The sequence below is a fragment of the Ciconia boyciana genome, chromosome 8 (genome assembly GCF_034638445.1).
Source record: "Ciconia boyciana chromosome 8, ASM3463844v1, whole genome shotgun sequence".
In the NCBI taxonomy this organism is placed as follows: Eukaryota; Metazoa; Chordata; class Aves; order Ciconiiformes; family Ciconiidae; genus Ciconia; species Ciconia boyciana.
This window is the reverse complement of record NC_132941.1, coordinates 44545695-44556098: the sequence shown is the minus strand read 5'-3', so window position 1 is coordinate 44556098 and position 10404 is coordinate 44545695. Positions and strand designations below refer to the sequence as shown.

At 48.6% G+C, this 10404-nt stretch overlaps 1 protein-coding gene across 4 annotated transcripts in view; it reads right to left on the bottom strand.

Annotated features, from left to right (window-relative positions):
- Nucleotides 1-1891: 1891 nt before the first annotated feature.
- Nucleotides 1892-10404, bottom strand: part of GBF1 (golgi brefeldin A resistant guanine nucleotide exchange factor 1) — a 111795-nt gene continuing 103282 nt past the window's right edge. For 3 of the 4 annotated variants that reach the window (XM_072869521.1, XM_072869517.1, XM_072869519.1), the window contains exons 31-40: nucleotides 8891-9054; nucleotides 8324-8570; nucleotides 7729-7928; nucleotides 6610-6760; nucleotides 6098-6228; nucleotides 5635-5736; nucleotides 4950-5063; nucleotides 4523-4700; nucleotides 4172-4306; nucleotides 1892-3831 (exon numbers count right to left, since the gene is read on the bottom strand). In XM_072869521.1, coding sequence (XP_072725622.1) covers nucleotides 3545-3831; nucleotides 4172-4306; nucleotides 4523-4700; nucleotides 4950-5063; nucleotides 5635-5736; nucleotides 6098-6228; nucleotides 6610-6760; nucleotides 7729-7928; nucleotides 8324-8570; nucleotides 8891-9054 — 1709 coding nt within the window. In that variant the 3' untranslated portion in view covers nucleotides 1892-3544. The remainder of the gene's footprint in view (nucleotides 3832-4171; nucleotides 4307-4522; nucleotides 4701-4949; nucleotides 5064-5634; nucleotides 5737-6097; nucleotides 6229-6609; nucleotides 6761-7728; nucleotides 7929-8323; nucleotides 8571-8890; nucleotides 9055-10404) is intronic. The other variant, XM_072869518.1, reaches the window with a different exon arrangement.

Here is a 10404-nt window from a genome sequence, read left to right as displayed (position 1 = left end):
TCTAGGAGCGAGGGTAACTTCTAAAAAAGCCAGCTCATTGTTGGAAGACACTTCAGGGAAATCTTTCCTACAAACCAGGTCTTCTGAGTATGCTCAGATTCAATTTAAAAATTGAATCTAAAAGCAGCATTGCTTCAGTTTCACAAGTTTCAGTGCCAAATTTAGGTTTAACAGCCAGTGCTTATCTTTCAATAGGGCTTTCTCCCACTAGGAAGCTTCACACTAATGAGGAAACACCAGCTCCACAGTAACGTGTCCTACTGACACATGCTAAATCCCACTACTTATTCCTATTCTGTTTCGGCAGTGGGAGTTCTTGATGTAACTGGGAACAGAAGAGGTATGTAAATCCAAACTAGGGTGATGTCTGTCCAGCCTCCTCTGGAAAACAGTGAGTCAGACCCATAAAAATGAGAAAGAAGTCCAAAACTAGAAAAAGTATATGCTGGGACAAAGCTGAAGGCTAGTGTTGTGAACGCTGCTCCTCACAAATAGCCGCTGGTAGTACGACTGTCTTGTATGCAATTTAAGTTACAAATAGAGTCCAAGAGACTTATCGATAAAAATATGTATCACAGCACATGCTACCTGCCAGTTGATTCTGATCTCCTTTCAGTTCAAACACTGTCCCTGTTATTTTTTCTCTGTAACATATGAAACCTCGTTATTGCAAAATCCAAACAACATTCAAATAATTTTTTTCTGGTTTTCCAGTCCATTCCTATTTACAGGCTAGTGAAAACTGTTTAAAGTGCAATTCTGTCTGTCTTTCCAGCCGACATTCTTTCCATTCCAGTCCTGCTTCCTGCAGTTTCCTTGGGTGGCTTTTGCTTTGCACCGCAATTGTCTGAATTAAGATGTAATGCTCTCAGTAGAAACTGGGTTCGCAAACCCAGTTTAAAACATAGCATCCCCCAAACAACTATGTGAAGGCAGCAGGAAAAACTGGGCTTTGCCATTAGCTGACACCACTCCAAGAAGTCAAAGGACTGTCTGGGGATCAGAGGATAGTAGTGCTGACATCAAGGCACTTGACAATAGAGCAATGGTTTACAAAGAGTTAAATCTAACATCATCTAAAGGTTTCAGCGAGCATTTTGGAAACAGTTCAGAAAAACAGAGCTGTAAATAGAAGTCAAGGCTCGGAAATACAAGACACAGAGGCGGGCTGGATACAGAAGGGCCATGGGCAGCGCAAGGATTCAAATACATGAATGAAAACATCTAAGGGCTGGAAGGACACAATCTGGAAGCAGTGGAGGGTGAGGAAGAGAAGGCTGCAGCAGAGAAAATATTCCAGGAATGGTGGAAATGGGGTAAGGGAACCAGGATTTATTAACGGGACTTTCCTAGTATGTGCATTACTCTTCCATTACACAATATTTAGACCTTTGCTCATACAATTCAAACAAACTCCCAAGTTTTCAAACTCCTTACCAAGCCTGTAAGTCTCCTGGAATCGTTGCAATAGGGAAGGCACTGGTGTCTCACGCAGCTCTAAGGACACTTGTGGCAGTGCGTGGATCTTGCCACAAGCCAAAGTAAAAAATGGGAGGGAATTATGTGCGGTTGTCCATATCCATGGCAAGCATTAGCCCTGGAAGAGCCTGGGATCTCTCATGCTCTCTCCAAGTACAAGTCCTGTCAGTGGAAACGAGGATTTCTTCCTTATCAGACAGAAAATGCTCCTTTCTCCAAAGTCAGCCAAGTTGTCACCGAGGTTTGTGTTCTGGGTGCGTGCTGAGATGCTGCAGGTCACCTACTCCTCAGCCTTAGTCTCTGCCCTCAGTCCTGGTGGTGCATGAGCACACACCAGCATAACACCAGAAATTTTCTAGCCAACACTTCTTGCCAGAAGCAAGAGCAATCTAGCTGGTACAGCTCTGCTTTGCCCATGATGGGAACCATTTCTGCTTAGCCCCTTGATGGCCAACCTCCACTGCAGCCCCCCACCCCCATGAGCTGAATGTCTGTTAGGGCAAGTCCCTCTGTGCTCCCCGCAGACAGAGCACTCTGTTGGAGGGTCCTGGTATATGGAGCCAGGGGGCTGGCAGCCAGGCACAACACCTTGATAACTAAACTCCACTCTTCCCAAAGCTCTGAGCCACAGAACCACGACAGAAAAGGAGTGCAACGCTGGAGCATTCATTTACAGGATGTATTTATTACACTGTAAAAAGTCCATTGGATTTGTAGCCATTTACTCTATATGTACACTGGTTGTACTCCCACCCCCAACTGTCGGTTCCTCTCAGTACAGTATACGCTGGGTTGGAGTCACACCCATGCCCCTCCCAGTCACCAGTGGGATTTCTGAGATTGACATTATTGAGAATTTAGCCAACTAATCGAGAGAGAAGGAAGAACGGAGACACAGCGCTTGCCGGGCAGCCAGCTCTGCTCTGGGCATGAGGGGGTGGAAGAGCGGGACATCTTTGCTGCAAGGCAGAAGCACAAGAATGACTACCAGGGCCTCAGCTGCAGGGGTGTTCTAGGTGGAGAAGGAAGTGGGCTCCCAACAACTAGAAGATGCAGAAGGGTGCAATCTCTGCAGAGCTTCCAAGAGAAAGCACAGCAGACTGGCTGAGTGTCTGTCAGCAGGTGCCACAGATCCCCACATCTTCTCTAGCTGAAGAGGATTCTCCTAAGGAATGGGACTGGACACCAAGAGGCCAATGTAGCAAGTGGTGGACAACACAGCACTGCTGTTCACCCTGCAGGAGTGGCTCCCCAAGCACTGTTTGAGAGATGGCCATGGTGCTCTGCTCTCAGCTCACAGGACTCTGCATTTTCTTCTCATCTGCTCAACTAGGCAGAGCCTTCTGAATTTGCTCTCTCCAACCAGAAAGCCTGATCACATTTACAGGAGGAGGGAGGAAAGCAGTGCTGCCCCTACCAGTCTCCCGTGCTGCCTACTCCCTATCTGGCATGGGGATTGCTGTGATCCATGTTGCAGAAGGAAAGCATGTGGCTAGAGCAGACAAGAAGCCCTATGTAGCAAGCTGGGAGCTGCACTGTAAGCAATCCACATTTCTACACAAAATTCTCAACCTGCTGAACCCAGGCATGCCCGGAGCCCAAACAAAGCAGTGTGACCAGAAGCATGGGGAGGAAAGCTAGGGAATGGCTGGGGAATTGTCCAGAAACTGGACTGAATAATCTGAGAGGCAGTCCTGTACTGCAGCCCCTCTCTGGTGTGACATCAAAGAGTTCTCCCTCTTCACCAGATAAACTGGTGGCAGCGTGGTCCCAGGCTTCTGGGTGCGGGCATTGCCTGGCCCCTGAGATTGTGAAGGCAGGAAGGAGACTGGTCAGTGGAACCGGGCACCCCTCCAAGAAGACAGGGATTTTCTAGGTGGATTTCTAGGTGGTTGCCACAAAAAGGGAGCAGAATGTGATGTGCTCCAGAGGGATTGTGGCAGCAGCCCTTCTGCTCAGGTTAGCATCATCTTCTAAAACAAACATGCCCACTATCAGACAACATTTGGCCAGCATCCTCCACCCACAGAGCTTCCTCAGCAGACAGTTCTCAGACATGCTCGAACTAATTGACTTCAGAGGTTGTCATGGGGTCAGTGGGCCGTGGAGTAGCTAAAAGGGGAACAGGAGAGGTGGCTTCAATTAGGGCTGGGTTGAGAATGATTGGAAGAGTCATAGGTGGCACCCCAACCTGCAGGGGAGAGGCAAGAGGCTGCAGGATGAGAGGCGGCTGTGCTGTCGTAGGAGGTATGTCTGTAACAGGGCTTGTCTTTGTTGGAGCTGATGCTGGGAAAGAAGGAGAGGCAGAGGTGCTGATGGTGGGTGAGGCAGGTGCAGTGGCTCTCTCAGACTCTGGAAGAAGGAAGAGACAAAATATATCCTTACACAGGCCCTGAAAAAGTCACCTTTCAGCTCAAAGCTAAGCAGGGCTGAAGATCAAGTCAGGGGCCTTTTCAGACTTGTCCCTTCCATATACCTTCATACGAGGCCCTGAGGAACAGGTGCCAATCACAGGCATTCTGCCCCCACCTCTGCCCACCCCAATAACCTCAGCACAACCTATCCATTTGGAAGCACAACAGTTCCACAACACCAGAGGCCTGGTCACTGTAGATCATGCTAAACCAAGGAAAAGCAGATCCATGCCACTGTGCTGGGAAGATGACTCCAGAAAGAAGAAAACAGGACTCACCACTGGCACCCAGTTCACAGGGCTTCTCCAAAGGAGCCAGGTGGGTGGCCGGTCTCACATCCCCCACAGAAGGGGGCAGGGCAGACACTATTGATTTCTGATGCTGCTGCTCCATTGGTATGCTGGGGACAGGATCTAGGAAAACAAAACAAGCAGTGAACCCACACATGAGTTTGCTCACTCCTTTTGCCCATCCTCAGTTTGTCCTCCTTGTGCCAAGCTCCCAAGCTCCCACAGCCTCCTGCAACTATCATTTCATCAGCATCTAGGCACTATGGCAGCTGGGTACTGGACAATGTGCAAGCACTGGGTCCAAGACCTGTTTTCTTAAGGTTTCTCAGCCCCTTGTACCTTGGATGACTGTCTGTTTGAAGAGCTCATCCCGCAGCCTAGGTAAGAAACAGTCAATCCGCTCCCAGGTGATCTCCCAGAGATCTGAGTATCCTGTCCGAGAGTCAGCACTGTGGAATATCCCAGCCGTATCCATTACAAGCAGCATATTCTTCAGAGACTCTGGGATGGCCTCCAGCTGTAATCAGAGACGCTCTTCAGGACACAGAGAATGGACATATAGCAATGAACAAAAGCACAAACCAGCTGATGAGCTGACTTGGAAACAGAGGCCAAGGGGAGAGACCATGGAACAAAATGTTTTTGGAAGGATTACAAGGTTAAAAAAAAAAAAAAACAACCCACACCAAACCACCTTTCAAGTTTAGAAGGTTAAAATCGATAAATGGTTGTTCAAAGCACTGCAGCATCACTTTCAGCACCTTACCAGTAAGTCACTGGAGCCAGCATGCATGTATTTGTCCATAAAGTCCAGGATTGTCAGCCACAGGGCAGCAAAGGTGGTCAGTGAGAGCAGCGGGGAGAGATGCTGAAGGAACACCTAGAAAAAAACCCCACAACTACTGTCAACAAGTAGCATCAGGGCTGCTGCTCATGGCTTGACAAGCCAGTCTTGCAAATCTGGAATTCCCCCTCCTTGTGGCAGGCTAGAAGCATGCATAGGCCCAGCGTGAAGATGCCAGAGGCCTCCACTCTTCTGAGCTGCTTATGTAGAGGAGTGGATCTTGTCTCCTTTGCATGAGGCCACTGCAGTCTGCATCACCATGCCTTCCAGCCCTTCCAGACTCTCTGCCTTAGGTCAGTACTATTAGCTTGTGACATGCATCATTTCACCACTAGAACAGACTGTCTTCAACTAATGTTGGGTGAAATACTTCTCTCTCCATTCTTCATAAAGTCACAAACTCCTTCCTGACAACTTTTCCAAAGGCCAGGATCATGGAGACAGTTCTGGAAAGAAGGCATGTTCCAACAGCAGAAGGTGGTGGAGAAGCCCAGCAAACTGACACCTATCCAGATCAGAGATGCTGAGAAGCTAATACAGCAAACAGTTTGGGTTTTTTGAGGCACATGGTTTCCCCTGAGCTTTCAGGCAGCAGAAGCATGCTCACCTTGGAGAGTAGTGTTGAGGCTCTCATCCTAGTTTCTTCCATCCCTCCAACGTCAGCTGGGCTGATGTTCTCGAGTAGCTTGGTTAGCAGAGGGAACAGCACCTGTTGGATCAGACACATTGATATTTCAGAGCTGAAAAGTGACTGATGAGATTTGCACAGACAGCCTTACAGGAAGGAGCTGGCTTTTGGGACTGGTGGCTTCTAGGCAGAGAGCATGGGAGAAGCAATGGGAAGTGGAAATGAGTGGATCATTCCAATACTCCAAGAGGCTCTGTCAGAAGCCTAGGCAGAGAGGAAGTTTTCACAGGATCAGAGTAGGGAATGCCTTGTCTGTTGTGGTGAACAAGCTGCTCAAGAAGATGGTGCTGAAGTAGGACACCATTCTGCCACTCCCGCACACAGCTTTGCTCTTCATGACAATGCTCTCCTGCCTACATGCCCAGCCCAGACAGGAGGTTACCTTGTTGAAGCAGGACTCCCATTCCAGGGCATCCAGGGCCTGCAGGTCATGTACCAGGAGGGCCCGCTGCAAGTAAGTGAGTGCCTGCATCCGTACCTGGCGTCGGGCGTCACAGCACAGCCAGGCAATACCTGCAAGAGAGGGATTTAGGACAAAGCCCACAGGGAAAGTGTCACATCCCTACTTCCCTAGTCTAGGGTGAAAAGTCTAATGAAGATCAAACATTCTCGGGGGGTGGGGAGAGTGGTGGTGGAAAAAAAAGAAAAAGCATTATACTTGTTCTAGGCCACAGACTGGGAATCTACTGTTGGGTCCAGAAGCAAGATGGCAGCTAACTCATGCTTAAAGATACCTTTCCGGATCTGATCCAAGTTCTTTTTCAATTACAGCAGACCCTAAAAACAATCTCTGCCTGCTTTCTGCAGTTAGTTCTTGGCTCCTCAACTTTCCTGAGTGCTGCCATTATTTTTGAAGTTTCTCTGCTCACTCTCATCACAAGGGGATGGCTTTACCCTGTAGCAAAGGACACCAGCAGTTGGACCACAGTGTTCGGGAATCTGCTTCGATTTTCCTCCCTGCTGTCTCTAGATGGCGTTGCTCCTCTGCCCAGGAGCTATAGATGGTGGCCGCTCGTGTGTGCAAGGTGTGCATGAGGTCCAGGAGCTGCAAGTCAAGCATCACATTAAGCAACACACACGTAAATTTTTGAAGCAACCCTGGTCTCTGCTCTTCCCCAAACCAATACTAAAAGGCTTACAGCTACTCAAGCCTTCTTCCTGTGTGTACGTAACCATGTATAGCTATGGAGACGGTGTCAGGCCCTGCTGTCTGTGCTCTCCCTAAGTGGTCAAGTGCCAGGCATCTTCAGCAAGATTTGTGTCAGTTCAGTAGCCATGTCAATCCCATCTTCAAGGAACAGTATCCCAGTCCTGCCAGGAGAAAGAATGGAGCCTTTCCTGGCACAGAGCATTGACTCTCCCAGGCAGAGGGAGAAACCCAGTGATTCAGCTACGCTGTCCAGGGACAACTCTCTGCAATTTTTTTTTTTTTTTTTTTTTTTAACAAGAAAAGCATGAAGCACAAGCAAAGCTCCCTCAGAACAACTCCGTATGGGCATTTAGTCACAGCATTCTAGTCACTTTACTACTGAACTGAGGCCCAACAGCCTGGCAGTCAGCAGGCCTGTGCCTTCACACCTTTGAAGTACCAGCTGGAGAGAGAAATGGACTCCCTTATCCCAGTCCTCTGTACTTGAAATCCCAGTGTCTCAGCCCACAGGGCTTTCCCCTCTCCATAAGCTCAGATGCCCTGTCAGACTCCCCACTAATCCTACATGAACCTCATGCCTCCAAATGTCCTTGATCCATATCCATCTTACCTACTATAGCAACTCACAGCTCCAGATCCCACCCTTCTTGCTTTCAGTACACTGCTACTGTGCTTTTGCCTGGCCAAATTGCAGTCTTCCTCTTTCACTGCAGAACCACACACTGCCACCAGAGCCACCCTCTGCCATCCAGTACACACTAACCCAGGATGCAGCCCCCCCTCACCCCATGAAGAATCCCAGTGACTCCCTAGCAAGGCCCTGAGTATGGGAAAGGAGAGGAGGAAATCCTTGCTATACTTACGTCCTGACTAACCTGTAAAGACACAGTGTGGTAGCTGGCAGGGATGCTCTCATCCTCGTCCTCATCACTATGTGTGTGCGCCTGGTGCTGGCTCAAGACCCGTGATCGCCGTGTGGAGCTCTCCTTTGGCTTTTTTTTTAACCGACTGGATTTACCATCATACCTGTGGCTCTTCCCCCTTTTCTCCTGGGACTTGTAGCCTAGAAAGTGAAAGGCAGCAACATACCATATACACACTCCACTAGAAAATTTTCTGCCTTTCAACACACACAGCAGCCACCTTTTGATATCCCCAGTGGAGGGCCCTGTCCTGTGAAATGACAACTACCCGCTTGAAGAGGTAGCCAGCACCCCTCAGGAACAGCCTTCAGCAACAGCTGATACTGCTACCTCCACATCAGCTCCAGACCTCCCCTCCATCCCAGAGAGAGGGATAAGAATAAGGTCCCTGCTGCCAGCAGGAGCCAGGACACTTTTTTCACAGCAGACCATTTTCTGGGGTTTGGGGACTCATTCCCAGACAGTATACTTCACACTTCTTCCCAACTGGCCACCCCAAGCCCAGTCTTGATTGTCAAACCAAGGGCCATCTTACCCCCATTCAAGCTCGCCTCCACAAAGATGCGGATCGTTTTGACACAGAGTTCGAAGTTCTCAGGTGTAACGTGGGCAGCATCTCGCACGATGAAGGACAGGGACTCTACGCACTTCATAAGAGACTTTGTGTCATGTGGGCCCAAATCCAGCCCCACAGTCAGGCTGTACTGGTTGACAAGAGGAGATGGCCCCAACCTGCTGAGCCCAGCAGGGGATCTGGAGGTGTCGATGTCATCTTTCCCCACCTGCAGGGCACAGCAAGAGGGCAGCAGGAGAGGGCAGCATAACAAGCAGCACCTCATGCACACGCTGAAAAGGCCTTTCTTCTGAAGCCAACAGGTAACGTTTCTGTAGGATCCATTTCCCTTTCTTCCTCATTTGCCTCCAAGCTTTCTCCTCTCCATCTGCATCTCCTCCCCATCCTCCATTTACCTCCATTTACATTGTCAGCTCATCTTATCTCTCTTTTCTACTGTCTTGTTCTTTCTCTCCCTACCACACCCTCTGCCCCCAACCATGCTAGGAGTAGTCTTCTTCAGGCACCAGAAGTCCATTAGCTACTTACCACTAGCCAGCCACTGTTCATGACATCCACATCTGTCACTGAGCGATGCATCTTGCCTGGCTTCCCGTGGTCTGTGTACACCTCCGAATCAGAGGTGTAGCCACGGTCCAGGCTCATGTCACTTGGATGATAGGAGGAGGAGACCTCGCTGTCTGACTGAGCACCTTCAAGACAAAAGGCATGGGTTTTCAATCAAAGCCAAATCAAGCACTTGGAAGAGTAGCTATGGATTAGGGAGAAGCAATCCAGATTAGTCAGATCAGCATCAGCTAGGAACACCTGTGGGCCCTGGAAGAAACTGGGCCAGGCCTCTCCTCCTGTGAGAGGAAGAACAACTATGACAGGAGCATGCACAGGAGACAGCAGGAAACACAGATCTTTGATACTGTTTCTCCCCTGTAGGTATGTCTGGCTTTCCCCTTCAGAGAGAAGGGGCTCTCCATCCTCTGCTATGTCACTTGTCAGCCTGACTGTGGATTTAAAAAGGGCAGGAAGTCTAGTGCTTTGACCCTGGGGGAAGAATCAGATGTACCACACACTTTAAGAACTACTTAAAGTAGTTCTGTAGTAGCGCTTTGACCCTGGGGGAAGAATCAGATGTACCACACACTTTAAGAACTACTTAAAGTAGTTCTGTAGTAGCAGAAGTAGCACCTGGAGGTGCTAGGTTCAGCCAAGACAACTCCAAAAGCACAACATGGAATGACATGACTCACGTAGGGCCTCTGGGGTCACTCAGCTCCACACTGATACTGGTAAAGTCTTTCTCATGAACAGCAATCTACATCAGCATGTTCCACACCTGTCAGATCTACCTTCCCTGACCTTTTTTAGGACTTAAGGATAACCTTAATTTTCATGTCCCAAGCACAGAAACCTTTTCAAGGGCCAAATTTAATCTACTGATATAATGTTATTTAGAAGCAGAAATTAATTCTCTCCATGATTCAACATTATCTAGAAACTCAACAGCAGAGAGACAGACTTGCTGTGAACACAGTGCACCAAACATTTTCAGGAGGTAAAGAGAACTAATGTTCTGATGTGCAAGGTGCCACAGTCAAGTAGTTTGCTCAATCAGCAAAGACAGAAGCAGGAAAAAAAAAAAAAAAAGGGAGAAGATAGCCCAGCATTAGCCCAGAAGGCAAAGGCCATAGCGATTTTGCAAAATCAGGTTTCTCCCATCTGTCTAGCACAAAGCATCAGGACATAGCAAGGAAGAAGGACCTAGACAAGCAAAGAGGAAAACGAAGGCTTCTGGAAAAGCCTATTCTTGCTGTTTGCTTTAAAAGTCTGAAGCTGTCAGCCTCAAATACACTGCCAGCTGGCTAAAGCGAAACAGGAACAGTTTGCTGAAAAGACCGTCTTTCTAACACAGTCAAGAGAAGTGGGAAATAGTGGGTTGGTCTTGTGGGAATGGTTCAGGCACTCTGAACACAAATGGATTTGGAAATAGAATTTTAAAGAACAACTCGCTTTACGAGATCCTTAAAATGGGGACAGAAAGGAGTCAG